Source organism: Trypanosoma rangeli (assembly GCF_003719475.1).
Source record: "Trypanosoma rangeli strain AM80 chromosome Unknown Tra_15.4_contig_00245, whole genome shotgun sequence".
Taxonomy (NCBI): Eukaryota; Euglenozoa; class Kinetoplastea; order Trypanosomatida; family Trypanosomatidae; genus Trypanosoma; species Trypanosoma rangeli.
In genome coordinates this window covers 1-21,414 of record NW_021705990.1, presented here as the reverse complement: position 1 = coordinate 21,414, position 21,414 = coordinate 1, and the positions used below count along the sequence as shown (strand labels likewise).

The 21,414-nt window shown below is 59.2% G+C and overlaps 2 protein-coding genes and 1 pseudogene across 2 annotated transcripts, besides 5 other annotated features; 2 read left to right on the top strand and 1 right to left on the bottom strand.

Moving 5' to 3' along the window:
* Nucleotides 1-826: 826 nt before the first annotated feature.
* Nucleotides 827-2,569, top strand: TraAM80_06590 (uncharacterized protein; the record flags this gene model as incomplete). Its single annotated transcript, XM_029383429.1, has 1 exon — nt 827-2,569. The coding sequence occupies one exon, from the start codon at nt 827-829 to the stop codon at nt 2,567-2,569; it is 1,743 nt and encodes a 580-aa protein (XP_029236717.1).
* A 322-nt stretch (nt 2,570-2,891) lies between these two features.
* Nucleotides 2,892-19,820, top strand: TraAM80_06589 (hemagluttinin family protein; the record flags this gene model as incomplete). Its single annotated transcript, XM_029383428.1, has 1 exon — nt 2,892-19,820. One exon carries the CDS (start codon nt 2,892-2,894, stop codon nt 19,818-19,820), a length of 16,929 nt encoding a protein of 5,642 aa, XP_029236716.1.
* A 164-nt stretch (nt 19,821-19,984) lies between these two features.
* Nucleotides 19,985-20,009: a microsatellite.
* Nucleotides 20,010-20,417: 408 nt separating this feature from the next.
* Nucleotides 20,418-20,453: a microsatellite.
* Nucleotides 20,454-20,674: 221 nt separating this feature from the next.
* Nucleotides 20,675-20,718: a microsatellite.
* Nucleotides 20,719-20,740: a microsatellite.
* A 19-nt stretch (nt 20,741-20,759) lies between these two features.
* Nucleotides 20,760-20,784: a microsatellite.
* Nucleotides 20,785-21,041: 257 nt separating this feature from the next.
* TraAM80_06588 (10 kDa putative secreted protein) lies at nt 21,042-21,324 on the bottom strand (annotated as a pseudogene).
* Nucleotides 21,325-21,414: the final 90 nt, after the last annotated feature.

Below are 21,414 nucleotides of genomic sequence, written 5' to 3'. Positions count from 1 at the left end.
GAGAGAGAGAGAGGGGGGTAAAACGAGCATGCAGTGTAGGGGAGACAAAAAAAAAACAGGTGAGGGCGAGGGAGCAGAACCCCCTCTTATACTGTCTGCAAAACACTTGCCCAGCACTCCTGCATGTACGGCATACATACACGCATCACGCGTATACTTTTTTTGTAATTATTTACACACCTCCACGTATATATACATATATACATACACATGTTTGAGCCAGCCTTTTCTTTCTGTGTCTGTGTGTGGATGCGTCCACGCCTACATGTTTACTGGTGTACGTGTGCGGACCCGGTGCGTTGTGTGACGCCTTCTGCTTCGCACCTTCTTGTTTTTTTTTTTCCACCCCTGTGACGGCGGTGAAAGTATTCAGATATTTACATAGAGGGTACATAAGGAGCGGTCGGCGTCCCGCAGTCTTGTGTTCATACGCCCTGCAGGAAGAGACTGCAGTGACGAAGGGAAGTGATAAGGGGAGAAAAGGGCGCACACACACACATCCATAGCTGGAGACAGAGAGAAAGGGGGAGAAGCGCACGAGTTAAGAGAAGTAGAGGACAGGCATAAATAAGCCGACACACACACACACAATAAAAAAAAAAAAATAAGCGTGGGTGGGACGCCTCCAGGCCGCGACCAGACCGGACACCCTCACTCCATTGTGCTTTGCAGACAGCGTCGCTTGCATACGGCAAGAGATAGATAGATAGAGAGGGCGTGCGCAATCCATAGGGTAGGATCAAGGCGTTTCGTGGCCTAATTTGTATAGGCACATTTCTTTCGAGGGCAGAGGGGGTGTGGCTGTGCCCTCTCGCCCCCTGCGGAAATGATTGGGAAGGTTGGAGATGGGGGCGTTAGGAGGGAGCGTCCCTGCGGGTGTGCCACGGAATGTGCCCTGACGCATAGACTTGAGTGTATGCTGGAGCAACGGGAAGGGCGTAGCAGCAGCGGAAGTAGAAGAAGAAATAGAGGCAGGGCGGCATCGCCATTCGCTCGGGCCGTGGCTGGGCTGGTGGTGGGACTGCTGCTGCTACTGCTGGGCGTGGCAAACCTCGGGGGTGTGGCCGAGGCTGCCATGACATTTGTGCCGACCAACGTTGCGCAGCTCTCACTGTACCAAACCGCGCAGATGCGCTTCAACAGCAATCCGTTCGCTGGTGACCCGCATATCAGCGAAGGTGACAAGATTTATTTTATCAATGTGGATTCATCCGTTAGCTGCAATGCCCGGGGGAGCGGGGACCCCCACAACGCGTTTAACGTCACCCCGCTGAATGGCCTGGGCCTTATCGGGTACTCTACGATCGTCGTGCGGAGCTCCGTCTTTTCCGCGGGTGTGTCGTACCGTATCTGCTACATTACGCAGGGGAAGGCCCACTTGATTTCGCCCGCCACAAGCTCCGCTCTGTTAGTCTGGCCCAGCTTGTACGATCACTACGAGATGCGGCCGTCGTCGGCGTCCGGTGGGTTGGGGCCGGTGGTCCTCACCTTGAATGAGAAGCCCCAGGAGGGTCGTCCCCTCAATCAGGGACTGACGGGCCCCAACACCATCTTCCTCCTCCCCTGTTCGGTGGGGGGAGGCGCCGACTGCAGCGAGATGGACCAGCTACCGCAGCTGTGCGCCAGCGGTACCGGCAAAGGCATTCAGCTGAGTGACCTGCGCGGGGCGGGTACGGCGTTGGTCACAGGCAGTTTCACCGTGCCGTACGTCCCGGATTCAGACGGGTACGCAGTTTGCGTCCCTTACTGCTCCGACGCCACTGTGGGTTGTGGCACAAGTGTGGAGATGTCCTACACAGCTGTCACGGTCCCGGCTATCAAGTTTGCCAATGCAAACCCGTTCACCTATCAGCTCACCCCCGCCGCGCCACAGGCACGTGAGAAGGGGTACATGCTGCTGCAGGGCACCGGCCTGACGGCGGAGGACACGGTAACAGTCATTCGGGACGGGGATACATGCGCGTCTAAGACGCCGTCGTTACTGAATAATCTAGAGCTTGGAACTCTTGCAGCCGCTGGCAAGAATGCGGTGAACATCACGTTCGTAGCACCGGAACTTATACAGGGCGCCATGCGCGGCACTGTGTGTTACCGTCGTGCGGGCGAAGAATTATGGTCCACCGTACTGAGAGATCCGCAGGTGCAGGTGGCTGACTTTGTGATTGAGATCCTGCAGCCGACCGGGTTCAAGGTGGCCCCGGAAGTGCCCTACACGGGGAGGCCTCTCAGCCTTTTCTTTACAGGTGAGGGACTGAATGCTGCGCAGGATGCGGTGATTTTGACAACGTCCACGGCTTGTGACTCCGTGGCGTCGCCGGAAACAATGTTTCCGTGCCCACTTACCGGCGGCACTGCACCACAGTGCACAGCTATCATAGACCCCCTGTCGAATCTGGGGCTAACGCTATATGTCTGCTACCGCAAGGGCGGCGTGCCCAGCTACGCCCGGGTTAATGGTAGCATCACCACACAGAATCGTGACCCCATCTTCAGCATCCGCCCGTATCCGCTCTACGCTGGCCAGAAGGGGACGCTGACCTTTTTGGGGGCAGGAGCTCTCCCTCACTGACACTATCCGCTTCATTCCCAGCGGCTCAAGCTGCACCGATGGCAGCCCTGTCACGACGTTCGCCGTCGCCAACGGGGTGGAGGTGGAAGCTGGTAAAACGTACAAGTACGACGTGGTTGGCACCGGTGGACAATGTCTGCAGATATGCTACCGGATCTCTGGCTACTCCGCCTGGTCCGTCGCACGTCCGAAGGTGATAACACCGGTCACCGAAAAGTGCCCTCCGCAGGACCTGTACGTCAGTCTCTATGATCTGCGCTACACCCTGCCGAATAGCCCCGTGACTGCCAAAGAGACTGTTACCCTAACACTCTTGCTGACGATGCCTAGCACTCTGAAGCTGGTGCGCATGGATGACGCCTGTGCGGTAGCATTCTGCACGCGCGACGGCGCCCGCATCACGGCATGCGAGGTGGCCCAGAACCCGGACGACTTTATGTCGGGGTTAAGCGGCAGGAAAGCTAATATGTTGGCTGGCGCGGCGACCACAAGCTACATTATATGCGCCTTGAGTGGCGGGAACACATACATTCCCGTGCTGCCGCAAGGACAACAAGGGGAGTCCACAAACTTTGCGTTTAAGACGACCACCGCGAATCCGGTGATGGGGAGCCACACGCCGAAGGAGTGGCGCGTCGCGTTTGCGTCGCTCCGCACGACGTTTCATGGTGTCGAACTTAACAGCAGCACAGACACGGTGCGGGCTCTCTTGGGTGGTGCGTTGCTGTCTGCCTCGGCGCGCGTGTGTCCCTCTGCGAGTACGGTGGTGCAAACGGCGTTGTTCGCACAGATGTTGCCGGGCCTGAGCTCGACAACCACCACGGTGGCGTACAGTCAATCGTACCTTCGGTATGCGATGGATGAGGTACACTTCTGCTACGTGTGGGACGCCGGCAAGCGTGTGTCGTACGCAGGCTCGCTCACCTTTGCGGCACGTCTGCCGTCGGAGATGACGACGTTGTCGCCTCCACATGATGGCTTTCGCGCCGGTGCGCCCGTTTCACTGAGCTTCACCTCTAACACCACCGAACTTCGGGCGCAAAGCGATAAGTTGTTCTTCTACCGCCTTGACGCGGTGTCGAACGTGGGCGTCAGCTGCTACTGCGGCTTGGGGTGTTTGGGGTGGGCGCAGGTGACGTACAAGGGCGTGCCGCTGGTGCCCGGAGCCTCTGCCAGCACGGTGACGTGGACGCAGCCACAAGGGTTTGACAACTACGACTACGACGCCGTCTACGTCGTCTGCTACAACGCTACTAAGGCCGGGAGCGCGACGTACATGGGCCAGCTAAGCGTGGGCATGGCTCAGCCCACCTACTACACAGCCCAAAACGCGGGTGGCACCAACCGTGTTGGGTATCCCATCACACTGACGGTCACGCAACTCTGCGTGGGCGTGGGCTGCCGCAGGTTGAGCCTAAACGACGAGATACAGCTTATTCCCGCGACGGAAACGTGCTTGAAGCTTGGCAGTGACACGGAGCTAGGCGGTAATGTTGAGCCTGTTGGTAAAGCGACCTGCACTGGGACTGATTACATTCAGCGGGTGGTGGTAAATCGGGCTGGTGACTACCGCATGTGTTATCGACTTGCCAACGAAAGCTTCTACGAGGAGTTGATCTCCGATCTTCTGCATCCCCCCACACCACTGACTGTGAGCGCGGCCGACCCTGCAAGTTTTACCACCACACCTGCATCACCATCCGCAGGGCAGTTTACCTCGGTGCATTTGACGTGCTCCAACGAACGCTGCAAAGTCTGTACGACGCTGCGGCTGGTGCCAGGGGAGATGGCCTCCTGCTGGGAGAATGTCAGCAACACCTTCTCCAGTAACGCATGCCAAACAACTACGGTGGTGGGATTTTTCAATCAGTATCTGCCGAAGGGCACATTTACCGCTTGCTACGGTGCCGTGATGGTGAACAGCCGTCGTGTGCCCGGGGCTCTTACAGTGGCAGCCGCGAATCCTTCCAGCTTCACGGCGTCCAGCACGAACATTTTTGTGAATCAAGTCTCTGAGGTCACTCTGACGCTGGTGGGCACCGGGCTGACGTCGAAGGACCAGATCTTTCTGCTTACCAACAAGGGCTACACCTGTCATGATCTTGGGACGAACGTGCTGCAAAGCAATGGAACACTGCGCGCGTGGTTTGCGCCGAGCATAAGTCCGAGCCCGATAATAGTGAACACTGCCGGGACCAGCGCGACGTGGGTTGTCTCAGATCGCGAGCACCGCTTTGGTGCGGGTCTTCTTTCCGACCCCTCCCTATGCGACAACCCCGGGGTGTCCTGCAGCATGCGCCTCTGCTACATGCGCAGCGGCACCAGTTGGGCTCCTGTGCCGATTCAGTCGGAACCGTTTCTCAGCCTCTTCCCGCCAAACCCGGTGAATGCCTCCTTCGATAGATACCCATTAGCTGTCGGGATGTACTCCGCGGTCACCGTCTTTGGACAAGGCCTCACCGCTGCAGATACTGTGACGGTACGCAGGGATACGTGCGGTGGGAGTGCCGTCACGGTTGCTGTCGGCACGGCAACCGTGAGCCCTGATGGGATGCAGTGGACTGGCGTGGTGCGCTTCACCGCGGCAGGGGCAATTAACTACGTGGTATGCTACACCTTCGGAACTGTTTCAACGGAAATTGGGCTGGTGCAGGCGCATGGTCATGGCATTATCGTGGTGCTGGGGGAGTTGTACTATCTGTACACCGCGGCGAACTTCACCGCGGACCACACGCTGTCGACGTATGAGGCCCTCATGGTGAGTGGCTCCTTCGCCCAGAACCCAGTGGACCACCTCGACTCGGCGGCAGTTATCTCGGTGACCACGGAGTGCAACTACATACCGTACTACGAAGCAGCCAACGCCCACCCCGAGTTTGTGGTTCTGCTGAATCTGCAGCGGCTCTCGTCAACGGACTTTGGGGCACGGTTTACACTACCGGCAGACACGTACGCGTTGTGTCTGCAGGTGCAACTGGGCCTTTTCCGCGTCACCCAGAGCACCGGAATGGTGCCGTTCACCGCCACCCTGGCGAACCCGTCGACGTACGCGTCGACGCCCAACATCCCGTTCCCCAACCAGCCGTTCACCCTCACCTTCCCCCTGCTCGATGGGAAGGTTGGGGATACGGACGCGGTGACCATCATCGACGGCGACTTGTACGACTGCGGCTACCGCAATGTCACCGTCGTCGCGGAATTCCCGGTGCTTCCCGACCTGTCCCCTGGAGCTCACGCTGGGATTGTCACCGGGGGCACGCTGCCTGTGGAAATGCTCGGCAAGTTTCTGACCGTCTGCTATCGACGCAGCGGGGGAACCTTTGCGACAGTCCCCCGCGGCACGCTGGTGGACCGCAATTTTCGCCTGACCCCACAAGTCCCCAGCGCGTGGACTCATTCCCCGGTGCAGCCGCAGGCCTCACGGACGCTGCGCATCACCTTTGTCGGCAATGAGAGCGAACCGGACTTTCTGCAGATCATAGATCGCGCCGCGCTGCTGTTGGTGACCGCGGAAGGTCATGAGCCAACATGCGACGAGACGCCTATGCTCCGCAGCGGGGACCTGGAGAAGACGGGTAAGGACACGACGTGGACTATTCCCGCCAACCAGACGCAGAATGGGACATACGTCGTCTGCTACATGTCGGTGCGGAACGGGATGTCGGTGCGCGTGACCCACCCGCCGCTGCTGACCATTTTCTCTCTGCAGTCACCCAAGGGCATCTTTAAGAACACGGGTGGCCCCGTCAATGTCTTCAGTGGGGAGCGGTTTTATTTGATGTTTGACACGGACGTCCCACTGGACCCCGTCCTCTCCTTCGACAGCAACGCCAGCGCGAGGGATGCCGTGCTGTTCTCGACCAAACCCGACTGCAGCTCGCCGCTGACCGCGGCGGAGGTGGCCACCATTCCCGCATCGTTTCACTACAAGCCGGTGGTGGTTAAAAACTCTTCCGGCCTAGTCGTCCCCTATCTGCACCTCATCCTGGCCACCACCAAGGCGACAGAACTTGTGGTCTGCATGCAGCGCACCGGTCGACATGCGGGGGAGGCGTTTTACAAATATGAGATGATTGGCGACCTGGAGAGCCCCGCCATGGTACGGGTGAGCGAGGCTCCCATTACAGACTACGTAACTGTGCCACGGCACCCGCGTGCATGGGTCCCGTCGATTGCCGTAGCGCCAACGTACAGCAGCAGGTACACTGTCAAAAATGTGTTCCAGCTTTTCTTCACCAACGGCTCCGCAGCTGTTGCTGCTGCTGGTAGCGTCGTGAATGAGTGTTACCGCCCGACGGCGGAGGAGGCGTCAGGCACACCCGCCGAGGGTGTTGTCCTGCTGGATACTACACTGCAGGTGGACCTGGCAATGAATGTCACATTGTTGCCGTTTCCGCGCGCTGGCCCTTTTCAGTTGTGTGTGCAGATTTCGGGGTCGACGCAGCACGCCGCCGCTGTGCACACCGCTGCGCTGGAGGTTCTAAATTCATCGCCGACTGCGTACATCGTGCCGGAGGTAATTGGGGTGGGAGCGGACTTTCAGATGGCTTTTAGGGCGCTGGACGGCATCTTCGCCGCCACCGTGACGGGGAACGTGGCGCAGGTGTTTGTGGCGCCACCGGATGTGGTGAGTGGGAAGGCGATGCCGGACTGCGCGACGGGCGTGGCCCCCTCGGGCGGTAGCAGGACACGGTTTGACACCTTCGACGCAGCAAACAACACCTACGCGACGGTGCAGCCACGCATCCAGGTAAAGGGCTACTTCTACGTCTGCTTTCGCGTTTACGATCAGACTGCCTTTTTTGTGGTGCCGAACGCGGTAGGCGGCGTCACCTTCTCCGTTGGTCTCACGGGGCCGCAGAGTTACATGGTGGCCCCGTCCCCGGCGTACATGGGCGAGGTACTCAACATCACCATCCTTGGCAACGTTCTTAGACACTCGGACCACGTGAAGGTCGTGAATGTCAGCGGGGAAACGCCGGGGACGAACCACAGCTCCCGATGCACAGCAGAGGCGGCAAACGCGGACGCCGAGGAAAAAAATGGGCCACAAGGGAGCCTGGTGAGTACGGTGAGTCCCACACAAGCGCAGTACATGCCACGGGTGAACTCAACTGGCGTCTTTATCATCTGCTACCAAAGTGTTTCGCTGGCCAATGTGTGGGTGTGGGTCTCGCAGCTGAACGACTTTAGTGTCGGGCCACCGCACCCTAACGCGTATGCGGTGCAGCCGTTGTCCCTCTACGCGGCGGAGGTAGGTCGCCTGCACATTAGTGACAGTCCCAGCAGCGCCCTACTTACGGACAAAGATGAGGTAAAGCTTGTGCAACGTGGCAGCGGCATCGTCGGGTTTGACTGCTCTGCGGCGGCTGTGACCAGTCCAGATATCGGGCTTCTTGCCCGCGTCACAGCCGCGAGCAACAACACGGATGCCATGTACCAACTCTGTGCGCTGGCGACGACGCAAGTGACAGTGTGCTACCGCCTGAAGCGTGGTGCGTGGGCGGAGGTGCCACGGCGCGTGAATCCCCCTTCGTACCTCTTTGAGCCTGTCATGTTTGTCGCAAGTCCATTTGGAGGTCCCACCGCCACCCCATCCGCGCCACGACCATACGAGCCGTTTGTCTTGACGTTTACGAGCAGTGTCACAGAGGTGGTGGTGAGCTACGTCGGCTTCGCCCATGCCCCGCAGAAGCTGTGCGAGGCGAATCCGCCATACGTGAAGCCCATGTACTACGTGAAGAACACCACCGTGGCGAATTCCTTCACCGTCGCACTTGCAGCGGCCGGTGAGTATCAGTTGTACCTGGGCCCTCATGCGGCGGAGGGGGACCCACGCATTGCCCATGGCCAAACCTTCACCGTAGCGCCGTGCGATCCGTGCAGCTTTGGACCATCGTACGCATTCATTGAGAATCGTGTGGCGTTGAAGTTTTCAAGCAACGGCGGCGGCGGCAGCTTGAGTCTGCGGGACACCGTGCGTCTCGTTCCGCTCAGCCAAGGGGCAGACGGTAACCCGTGCACCGCCCCCAAAGGGGCCTTCGCCTCCATCACGCTAGAAGCCAATGCGACTGTGAGTACAAGCGACGTCACCGTCTTTAACCTCTTCACGGGTAACACGAGCTCCTCGCTTGGCGATTACTACCTTTGCTACCGCAAGGGGGCGAACGAGTCGAACTACGCCCTGGTGACGGACGCGGCGAACGAGCTCTTGACCTTCTCCATCTACCCCGCGCTTCCAACGCAGGCGTCGACGTGTGAAAGTCACCCTGCCTTTTTGGAGACGGTGACGTTTAACTTCTCGTTTGCCGCCGCCACGTACCCGAAGCTCGCCTTCTCTAATAAGGATGAGTTTCTGCTGCTTCCACCCAACGTCGACTGCGGGGACGCGGCCTCTGCCACTGCGCCTGGTGTGATACACCCGGTGCTTCACAGCCTCGTGAGAAAAGACCTGGCGATGTGGCTGTCGCAGCTGCCCGGCGGATACAGGACGACACGGTACACGATATGCTTCCGCCTGGTTGCCGACGCCGTGGCGCGCGTGGTGGCGCCCCGTGCAATTGACGTTGCCCCACAAAACCCGGCGCGGGTTGAGACGGAGCCGTGGTTCATTCAACCAAAAACCGCGCCCTTCACGATGCGGATCTACGGCATGCAGCTTTCGCAGCACGATGATGTGTACGTCGTGGATGCCTCGACGCGGTGCGACGAGCGGTGCGGGGAGACACTCACCCCGCCCAAGTTGCCATCCGCCGTGTACACCAAAAAGTTTAGGAACACCACGCTGATGGAGCTGCAGTTTACGCGGGCTCTTAACGAAAACGTCACAATGGCGGTGTGCTACCGCCGGGCGAGGCAGTTGTTGGTGCGCCTCGCTGTGTTTTTCGTTGGCAACACAAACCCGATGGAATACGAAACGGACTTTGTGCCACGCCTCGGCACACGGCCGACGCTCACCTTTCACGGCGCTGGCCTGACCTCGCACGACCGCGTCTTCATCCTTGCGGAAGGGATGTACTGCGACGAGAGCTACGCGGTGGCTGTGGGGACGTTTGTCGATACCGCGGCGGAGGGGACGAGGAGCCGCTTTTACATTCCCCTCGCTGCGGCCGCGGTGCGAGTGGGTCAGTACTCGGTGTGCTACTTTGTCAAGGGGAGTGCGGGCTACGCGTTGATGCCAGTAGCGTTGAAGGTGAAGGCGGGGGGAGCCTCGAGTTATGTGACGAGTAACACGCCAATGCGGGCACGGGCCACTGTGGTCACGTTTGATTACACGGGAGACATTGGCGACACGGCAATGATTGCGTGTGCCGGCTGCAGCTGCTGGGATGGAAAGGCTGCCACGCTGCCGTACGGCAACCCGGAAGGGACCGCCACGGTGTCGCAAAGCAAGATTCAGCTGCGGGTAGGCATAGACGACACCGCCGCCTACGCCGTGTGCTACCGCGTGTCCGACAGCGGCTACGCGCAGGTGGGGGCGCAGCCTATACGCCCGGTGGAGAACACCCCGGCCGCTTTCACCATTGAGCCCAAGTCGACGTTTCAGGGGCAGCGACTACGGGTCACTGTGACGGGGTTTGAGCATCCCACGCTCAACAGTACGTTAGATGGGGGGAAGAAGAAAGAAGAGAAAGTGCAACAGGCGAGCCGCGACCCTTCTCCCTACCGACAGACCCCGAAGCCAAACGATGCCGCGATGCTCGTGACGGTGGATCGCCTTTGCTGGGACACGGCCACCATGAATTCGACTGGTGTCCTTGCCGGCCCCTCCGACGTCGCTGGGGTCACCCCCACGGAAAGTTTCTGGCAGGGACATGTGCCCTCCCTGGGCCCTGCCGCCCTGCCACTGAGCGACTTCCCCAAGTCTTTCACGCTCTGCTACCGCGAGAATGGGCAGGCAGAGTTCGTTGTGGTGCCGTTTCCGTCTGTCCCGTCGGTGATGCAGCCTGCGGACCCGTCCAATTTTGATACGGTGCCCCCGAGCGTCTTCAGTGGGATGCTTCGCATTGGTATGACCTTCGCTGGCGCGGCCGACGGGGACACCGCCTCAATTGTGGGGTACGCCGGGGCTTCCTTGACGACGAACCACGCCTGCGACGATAACACCTCGATGGTCCTGGCACAACCCGGGCCAGTGCTGCCATCGTATACCTTCAGTCTCCCACCGCATCTCACGGCAACCTCGACGGTCGTTTGCTACGTGCGTGCCGGAGCCACCGTGGCGGAGGTGCCGAAGTTGCTGCAGCTTACAGCACCGAATCCTGGAGGGTACGTGATGAACACACCTGCGAGAACGGAACAGCAGCGGCAGTACCTGCTCCTCACGCTCACTGGCACCGAACTTGACCCTACAACTGACGCGGTCGTCTTTACCAACGCGTCGTGCGCAAGCAGTTCGACGTGGCCGCCCGTTTCTGCCTCGTCTGTGCGGCGTGTCAGCGCTCTCGACGCCACACCCCACACCGCGCAGGGAACCTCCCTTACGCTGGCGGCCCAGTTTGTTGAGACAACGCAAACGAAACTGTTCGTCTGCTACCGCCGTGGAAAAGTATGGAGTGAGGTGGGGATGCCGTTCTCGCTTGCCAGCCCCGTCCCTAGAAGTTTGGCGCTTCAGCCGCCCGTGGGACTTGCCCGTGTGGGGCAGCACATACAGATCAAACTCCACGACGCCGACACGCGGAGGCTCGTGGCGGCAGCGGTGATTTCAGCTGTTGACTCCAGCCCCGAATCGTGGTGCCAAAACTTTACCGTGGCCAAGGTACAGGAGCCGCTGCTAAAGATTGTCAATGAGTCACTGCTCGACGTTGCGGTGTGGCGCACCGCCGGTCCTGCACGCGTGTGTGTGCGCTACGGAACTGCGCCGTGGTCGGATGTTGCTCTGACGCCCACCGGCGCCGTCCGTGAAGTCGTTGTGGGGGGCCCCAATCCGTCGTCCATGCGGCCCTTCCCCCACCCACCACGCGTGGGTCAGCAGGTGACGCTGACGTTTCAGCTGGTGGAGGCGCCAAGCGCGAAGGACCTCGTGCGCATCGCTGAACTGCAAGCCGATGTGGCGTGCGAGCAACTGAAGCCTGCGCCAGGCTTTCCGAATGACATGCCGGTGGTGCCCGATGTGGAAGCAAAGACAGCTAGTATTACTCTCGTAGATAAGGAGGACAAGTTTAAGTACCGAAGTTTCAGCCAAGCTGGACGGTTTCAGGTTTGCTACTACAGTGCGGCTGCACACGCGTGGAGCCTTGTGGGTGGCTCCACTGACACGAGTGTGATTGAGGTCTTCCCGATGGTGCCAAGCAGTTGGAGCCCTGTGACTGACCTGCCTCTTGTCTTTGCTGAGCCGTTTGTGCTACACTTTGACGACGGCTCCGGCAGCTTGGATGCCTCCAGCGACGCGGTGTGGGTGGCGCCTTCGACGCAATCCTGCGGTGTCACCCCGGACAACTGCCCACGTTGCATCGTATTTGAGTTGGACGCGGAAGCCTCTACGATAGAGCGGGTTGTTACAAAGCCGGCGGTCTCTCTCACTTTAGGCAAGTTTAACCTTTGCTACCGGCTCCGCGGCGCCACGGCGGCGTTGCTGTCGCCGCTGCTGGAGATCGTGGAGGGCGAGATAAGATGCCTCAAGCAGGAAACTGTACGTGTTGGTCAGCAGCAAAACGTCACCTTCGAGAAGAAACAAGGTATCAGCGTGGAGCACGATGACTGGCGTGTCTCCTTCTTCGGCACCAGTGCGACGAGCTGCAGCAGTGGGTACGACCCGGACTTTGTGGAGGGCCGTGCTCACCACCTCAGCAGCACCGACACCACTGTGACATACGGCGTGGAGTGGCCCGTGTCCATGGTGGGCACGCGGTACCTCATCTGCTACACACACAACGGCGTCGCACGGCCCGTGTGCACCTGTGAGCAGGTGAGCGAGAAGTCAGGCGAGTGCTACGTGTCGACGCTGCGGGCCTCCCCGCTTTGGTTTGCCCCAAGTCCAGACCCAACCTACGTGGGGCAAACGGTGCGTCTACAGCTCAAGCTAGACCCCGCCATGGAACAGCACCCTGTCACAGATGTGAAGCTGGTCTCGTACAAAAATTCTCTCACCGTTTGCACTGATTCCGTGGCATTTCCCGTGCATGGGCGTATGATCGTGGAGTCTCACACGTTGTATGTGTTTGAGTTCAAGTACACACACACGCAGAAGCCGGGGACGTTTATTGTATGTGCGCTCTCGCCGGAGTTGTCTAAGGATTATTACTCCCGAGTCGGCACAGTGAACCCGGCACGCTCGTCGAATACGTTTCGGGTGCGGCCGTACATGATGTTGACAACGTTCCCCAGCGACCCTAACCTTATCCGCGCGATGCAGACCATTCGTATGACCTTCACGCATAGTTCCTCCGAGGCGGACGATGTGGTAGGCGTGGGGGATCGTGTGACGTTCGTTGCCTCGCCAGATGACTGTGTAGCATCCATCATTGACAACACCTCCACCGCGACGGTGATGAACCTTTTTATGGCAGATGACACCTCCTTCGCGACCGTCCCTGCGCCGGTGTTAAAGCCAAGCAACGTGACGCGCTCCTCCCTGGTCGATGTCACCTTTGATCCCCTTCACGGCCTGGGGAAGCGTGTCGTCTGCTACAAACTGGCCCATGGCACTTGGGCCCCGGTGATGAACGGCATCGATGTGCTTGCCGCCGCCGTGAAGGAGTGTGTGACGTCGCTGCCGGGCTTAATCCCGGGCCCCGATAGTGACGCAGGCGCGCGCGCGCTACAGTACCTGCGGACCACCATTGTCGGTACCAAGGAGACGAGTACGCTGCGCGGGCGGAATGACGCGGTGCGGATGGTGCCGCAGTCCTCCCTGTGCATTGCCGACGACGCCGCCGTCTTTCTCACTGGTGTCAGCATCATTGATGCGGAAAAGACAGCTGTTATTGCCTTTGCCCCGACTGCGGGGGTGTTTAAGGTTTGCTACCGTATCGGTGGGGCGGACAGTACGACCTCCAACTGGAGCCCTGTCTGCACACGACTGAAATTTACGGAGCCGACACCAACCGGCCTCTTCACCGGTTGCCTGCGCCTGGGGCAGAGTCTCACCGTGACTGTGTCGCAACGGAGCGGGTTTGAGTTTGCGCTGACGGACACGTTTCGTTTTGTGACTGGCGAGGATCAGTGCATTTACGCCAACGGCACGCAAACGGTTTCAAGTGACATTATGGTGGGGGATGCAGCACAAAAGATTGCGGGAACGCCGGTGACGAAAGCCGGCCCCACGTTTGTCCTCCCTGCCGCTCTGTTGGGTGCGGGCAGCACTACATTCCGCCTTTGCTACAAGGACACGCAGGGGAACCAGTTTGCCGTCCCGCTGGATGCCACAGATCGGGCTCGTTCGAAGTTTACGGTGGCCCCGCGCCTGATTGCATCAGTGCGTACGCAAGACAGCAAAACCGCAGGGCAGCGTGTGGTGGTGACGTTTACTGCAGCGGAAGCTTCAGGGAGCGGAGGTCTGAAGCCGTTTGACAGGCTGCCGCCCAGCCCCTTCTCGCCTGGTCCTGAGTACGATGGCAGCTTTGATGCGGCAACGGCACTGCACCTCTCGGCATCCGTTGCGTACCGTGAGGGTCGCTGCTTCGCGGTAGCCCCCACGACGTACGGCGTCTACGGCAACAGTACGCAGGTGCTGGGTTCCTTTGACCCCGTACAGGGCGGCACACATCTCGCCTGCTACAGGTCGGCGGGCTGCAGCGTCGAGGACGTGGGTCCACCGTTTCCTGTGGGCGGGTACAACCCCGCTTCATTTGATGTGGACCCGTTAAAGCCACGCCGTGGGCAGATGCTGCGTGCGATGTTTACACGCAGCCAGGAGGAAGGTGCCCACCGGCTTACACCGGGCGAGGACCGTGCCGCGGTGCAAATGGACCTTCCCTCCTGTTGGGGGCTCCCTGCAGATGCCGGGAAGATTGTCAATGGCACGACGGATAAGACAGTTATAGGTGGCGTCTTCTTTGCCGCACAACCGCCGCATGTTTCGAGTATTTCCCAACTGCGTCTTTGCTACGAGCTACAGCATGGCTCCTGGTCGAATCTGCCAGGGGGCGGCACCGTCCTGCTGCAGCCGGCCAACCCCATCAGCTTCGCGGTGCGGAACGCGCCGGCACGGACGATGCAGCTGAACTACATTGAATTCGCAGGCAAATCTCTCGGGGCGAGGGACCGGGTGAAGATTATTACAAAGTCCAGCTTCTGCCAAGATGCGTCCGTCCCACCCAGTGAGATTGTTTCGCATGCTTTTGGCACCACGGACCCCATCCCGGGCACCGCTGATGGATGGACCGTGACAAATGCCACAGTGACTAGCACCATACTAAACATAAGCAGCACCGGCACGGGCACGTACAGTGTTTGCTACAGACTCGCCACGGACACTGTCTGGACACTCGTGTACGGTGACCTCGTCATCAGCACGAGTGACCCGGCAGGGGTTGTGCAGACGCCTGTAAGCACGCTGGAGGGCGAACTCTTCACACTCAACTTCACCGCCGCGGAGGCTTCATCTACGTTGTCAGAAAACGATCGTGTTGCCTTGTACACCGGCGTCCTCTCCTGCCTTGCTCCTGGAAAGTCGCCGGTCGTTATTATTACCGCGCCCTCTCGCAAGGATTTGCTGCCTAGGAATTTGTTCTTTCAGATTGCCGCAGAAACGCGTGGGGATCACACATTATGCTACTGGAAAGCCAACGGTCACATCATTATTTGGGGCTTTGACAAGGTAGTGATTAGGCCCAACCCGTTAAACTACACAACAGTGCCCCCCGCCACCGCGCTGCGCACCAGTCAACTGATAAGTAGTGTGTTTTGGGGGTTTGGTCTCATCGCGGACCCAAGCGCGGGAAAGACGGATCAGGTGAAGCTGATACCCTCCACACAGTCCCAGACAGATGGGGCGTGTCAGACTGTCGCGACAGCGGCAGGTGTCGAGTACTACCCGCTGGTTGCCAACGGTACGCTTTCGGTGCAGACCTTCCGCTCCTCGCCTGGCGCTGAGGGTTCCTACTGGGTGTGCTACAAGCTTGACGGCGGGCAGTTTCACGTTATGACCGGGGCTGCCTTGGTGCTGGGCGTGGCGGACCCGTACGCCGCGACAGCGGCGAAACATGGAGACGTTATTTTGGACGGCGAGATGAATACGTGGACCATTAAAAGCAGGCAGCCGCCTGCGGCGGAGGATGCCCTTGCCTTCTACAGCGCGAAGCAGTGCAACGACTTCCCCTACTATGTGACGCCGGCGCCATCAACAGCCGAATTCCCTTACGGCGTTACCGTTGTGCGGGACGGTGTCGCCCGACTCCGCGCCGGCTCCGCGACGGAGGGCGGTGTCACACTCGCACTCTGCTACTACGATGTGGGGGTGACCACAATGCTGTCGGAGTCTGCGGCGCGGGTGGTGCGGGGGGTTCCACCCTCGTTGAGTGCACCCGTCTCCGCCACAGCGCTTCAGGTGTTTCAGTTCAACCTCACCGTCTCCCCCACACCACTTGATTACGTGGTGCTTGTGGCAAACCCGGATGCCTGCGTTGGGTTGACCGCGCCGGTATCCCCCAGCAGCGTGTTTATCGACGTTCTCGATGCAGGCGGCCACGTGGTGGTTACAACTGCCGTTGAAAGGGCGGGAACGTTTTACATCTGCTACTCCCACCGCGTGGATCGCTGCGACGAGGACGCTAAGGAGGAGTGCGCTCGCATCGTCGGCACGGTGGAGGCGGCAGCCGCAAATCCTTCCAATTGGACCATGACACCTGCTACGGTGTTCACGTCGGATGAAGTGGAGATTGAGCTGCTGCGTCCAGCGGGTGCCGCCGCGAGGGCGTTGGAGAAGCTTTGGCTTACGCCCACCCACATCGACGCGGCCACCACCATGAAGCAGGTGGCGGCGGCGTGCATCAATACCATGACCGGTGGGGATCGCATTGTGCTGCAGCCCAATGAACATCGGAGCAGCGTGTGGACGGCGCGGCTGGATGTTGAGGCGGCCTATGCCCTTTGCTACCTCTCGAAGGATGCCGTGTTGCCGACCATCTTTCCGCCCCTGTCACACGCCGGGCCTGTGGTGCACTTGACGCAAGTCACGTCGGTCACCTTCGTTGCGACGCCGGTCGTCGGCATAAACGCCACCGTCATTTTGCAGGGACGGGGGTTGTCGCAGGGCGATCAACTTTTGGCAGTAGGGCTTCCTGTGGAGCGCAACACACCCGCCGACATATGTACCAATCCAAGCTACACCCCACGTGTGACGGCGGTGGCCTCCGAGGCGGGATACGGCTTCAACGCTCTTGTCTACCAGCTGCTGTTCGAGACTGCCAGCGCGTACACGCTGTGCTTCCACGCCATGGCGTCCACAGAGCCCACGGTTCCCATCACAGCAAATAACTTCAACGTGAGCCCCGCGGTGCTAAGCTATACGATGGAGTCCGTGGCGTTGACCAACGCGCCACTTGAGTTGGAGTTTAGGGGCCACGGACTGCAGGCAAGCGATCAGGCGGCGTTGGTGTATCTCTTGCCAGGGACAAAAGTCGAAAGTGCGAGTTGCGCGCGTGGGAAATATACGGCGGTGTCAAGTGCCAGCGAGGACGGCACCACCAGCCATTACATCACGGTACCCACGCAGCCAGGAACGTATGCCGTCTGTTACAGAAAACCGGGCTTTACATCGATCTTGTTGCCAGAGCCGGTCAACGTATCAGTGCAAACAGCCACGGCAGCAGTCTTTACTGTCCGGCCGTCGTGTTCGGCGTTGGAGGTGTGTTCCCCGCAGCCTGTGGTGGGGCTTACAGATGCCGCCGGAGAGCCGACGTCGGACCTTGGAGCCACCGTGGTGATGCACCTGTGGCTGGCGGATGGAAAGGCAGCTGATGAACTTCTCACTGGGGGTACGGTGTACATGCAGAAGAACTACAGTGAGTTTTACTTTTTTGTCATCGAAGTCTCCACAGCGGGGGAGTACACGATGGAGGCGGAGTTTACCCTGCGCGGTGGTGTGCGTCTTCGGGCAAGCCTGCCGAATCTCGTTGTGGAAAAAGCTGAGGAGAAGAACAGGTTGGCGGCTGTTACGTGTGAACCGGTGGGCATTATTGAGCGCCCTCTGCTCTCTTCGGGTCAGAATGATCCATCGGCGAACATCACATGCGTCATCACGGCAAAGTCCCCGTTGGCGCCCACAGCGTACACTGTGCAGCTTAACGCGGGAAGGAGCACGGAGGTGGTGCTTGACCCCCACAGTAGCAGTGGCCTCCCGTGGTATAATTTTACGGTTTTTCCACCGTACGATATGCCGCTGATTCAGTTTGTCTCCATCACTACAAAGGCGGCCCCACCGCTGCAGAGTTGGCCTGTCATGCATTCGCCAGTGATTGTTCGCATTGGGTCAGAGCCTGAGGAGGGCAGCATCTTGTCATGTGCTTCCGACTCCTCGGATCTACCATCCACGACGATGGTCCGGTTTAATAGCAAGGTCACCTGCTACGCACAAGGGCGGCGCAGGATTCAGGGTGTGGAGGTTAACATTGTTGCCTTGCCCATGTACATGAAAATCTCGCGCGAGTACAACGACGATAGGACGACGGACAAGGCGGTCAACATTGGCGCCTACCCAGAAAACCTGGACGGGAATTACGTGTTTCATGTGGACGTCGCCGAGGTGGCGCGGACCCTGGCCATCCTGGGCTTTGTGCCCTCGGCGCAAGGAAGTGGTGTGTTTGTTCCAATGCAAGGGAGCCCGTCGCGTTTTACGGTGATTGGCGAGCCCCAATCCGGGGAGTCCACCCTGACGTGCGTGTCGGTGGCAACGGGGTCGAAGGCGTGGTTCGCGCCAGTGGAAAGCTTTCAGTGCACCTTGTCGCTGCGGGGGGGAGGGATGACCGTCAACGGGGTGCCGCAGGACTTTTTGGTGAGTATGCCCCAAGGTGGCAGCACCCAGCCCATTTCCAAAGAGACGTGGGGTCCCACTCTCGTCATTCACGGGGCGGTTCCACCGATTGCGCAGAATGCGACGCCTCCGGCGGCATCGCAGCTTTTTGGTGTGGAAGTGACATTCCTGCCACAGTTACGTTCCATCGCCGCCGCCTCTGGCACAGTTGTCTATGCCAGCTCCATAGAAGCGAAGCAGGGAAGCGGCGGTTACATCGTCCTCATGTTAATGGGTTCTGGGTTGAGTCCCGACAACAAGTACGGCGTACGCGCGACGTTGGAGTGTGACAAAGGCGTGGATAGGGTGGCCAGCGTGAGCGGCAGTGACGCCGCCAACATGCACCTGCAGCTCTCTGTAACGAAACCGGGCGGACCTTTTTATCTTTGCTTTGCGCCCAGTGATCAACAGGCACGCTGGCAGCTGCTCTCTAACGTGGTGCTGAACTATCATGCTGGTGGTGTTGTAGATATGTGGACCACGCTGCTCATTGTGGGAGTGATACTCCTCTTCATCCTGCTGCTGCTGCTGCTGCTGGTGGTGTGGCGGGTCTGCATGCTAAAGCGCCGGGAAGCGCCGCAGGGTACGCCAAAGGCCGTGTACATGCCGCCCCGTGCAAATTACCGCTTTCTTCGCCGCGACACTACAAACGCGCCCGTGGAACAGCAGCTGCATTCGCCGGAGACAGCGCCGCCGTCTTCCTGGCAGGTCTCAGCACTGCAGCGCGACGATGCTGCGGCAGCGCAGGTACAGTGGAACAACCCACAACAGCACTCCAACATTGACGGCCGTGATGACTACTCCGCGGCATCCGCGGAGGATAGAAATGAAGAGACTCTGGGGCGGTACGTGGGCACTAAGGAGCCGCAGACGTTTGAACGCAACAGAAAACGGAGGTCCAAGCCACAGCCTGTCGTGGAGACTGATTCCAGCGACGACGAGCACCGCTTTTCGCGTTTTATTCCTTCTGTCCCACCGCCTCAGCCGCCACGTGGCGAGGAGCCCCCTCCGCTTATTGGGGCAGTGACGGAGACCACAGAGACGCACGCGCGGGCAGCGGAGGAGACGCCACGCTCTGGGCCGTACCAACACCTGCATCAGCCGCGTCAGGAGCCGTCGCCGGTGGAAGCGCCGTCCCCCGCCACAGCCACAACCACGGCCATAGAGGAAGACGCTGGCGGGGCGCAGCAGTGGGTAGGGCCGTTTCTTGTGCGAGGACACACCTCGCGGCCGATGGTGAGCCCAACGCCAGCGCCGAACGGCTCCAGCAGGAACGGCGGCCCGCCGAATGGAAAGTAACCGCGCATGCCCTCGTTGGCTGAGGTGGCAATTGTGGGCCAAGAGCCAGACGAAAAGGCAAGAAATAAAATAAAATAATTTGCCAGGCCAAAGAAGGGGCTGGCGAGAGAAAGAACGATAGAAGGAAAACGCGCATAAGTACGAACCTTGCAGGGTGTAATCAGTTTTTGTTTTTTTTTCTTTCTTTTTGTATTGTGGGGCAGCAGCGCGCAGCTGCGCTTTTCTCCTTCCCGCCAAATCCCTCTGCCTCTGCCTCTGGACAGGTGGGGCGGGCGGGTGGGTGGGAGATAGATAGGAAGAGAGGTCAGCACGATGTAGACGTGCGCACACCCCCGCACGTGGTGGGGATCAAAGAGGCGAAGGAAACATTTAAAAAAAAAACACGTAAAAAAAAAATGTTACGCTGCTTCCGCTGCTGTTGTGTCTTTTGTATTTATTTTGTTTAACTCGCGGCGATGCCGCGTTGGAAGGTGGCACGGGTGATTTATTTGTTTCGTTGCTGTTGCTGTTTTCATGAATGCAACGATTTTTTTTTTGTTTTTGTTTGCCGCTTTGCCCTCCCGTTACGACCGCTGCTGCCGCCGCTGAGACGGAGTAGCGGCCCGGCGGCTGCGTGGCGGGCGGGCGGGCGGGGGTGCCGCGGAGTGTTATGTTTGGGGGTTTACAATGAGAGCCCGATTTTCAAGGAACACCGTTCGACTTTTGTCTGATTGAGGTGCGTGTGTGTGCGGGGGGAGGAAGAGGCATCGCCTTGGAACTGAGAAGTTGGGCGCCATGCGCCCCAAATCCCCTCCACAAGTACTACGACTGTCTACCCGTAGGAATACGCGTAACGCGGCCTCCTCGAGGCAAACATATATATATATATACCTATACATCTATGCCTACACTTATATATCTTGCCTGCTTCCTTGCTTGCTGTGACTGCGCCCACCCCTTTGTGTGTGTGTGTGTGTGTGTGCGTTTCGTCCCCCTACGTATTTTTATTTTCCCTTCCCTCCCCTCTCTTAGTTTGTTTTCAGTGCTCCGGCGTTTTCCATGTAGAGAAAGTGAAGCGGAGGCGGCGGCAGTACACACACGCATGCATGCAGGGAGGACGGTCGTGCGGTGAAGGCTGCGGGGAAAGACAAGGAGAGGCAGGATCCCGACAACTTGGCACGAAATCCTTCCCCCGCTCTCCAGTATCCAACGTTGCATGTTAAAGTAATTTTCCGTTAGATCTTTGCTACGCCAACCAAGATCTGCACTAGAGGCTGGTCCATCTGAGGCCCACGCCATCAGCTTCGTCCTTACCTCCACGCCACATCTACATCGGAAGGGCTACACTTTCTCACAAAAGTTTTGCCGCCCTTACCAAAGGATAATGGGCAATCACTAATTGGGCTTGAGCGTCATCCATTTTCGGGGCCGGTGGATTCGGTTGGTGAGTTGGTTACACACTCCTTAGCCGGATGCCGACTTCCATGGCCACCGTCCAACTGTCCCTATCCACCAACACCCTTTTCACGTATCGAGAATGAGCCCATAAGTTTTGACGCCACATATCCCTAAGCGGTTCATTCCGCATCGCCTGCTCCGCTTACCGAAGAAGGCC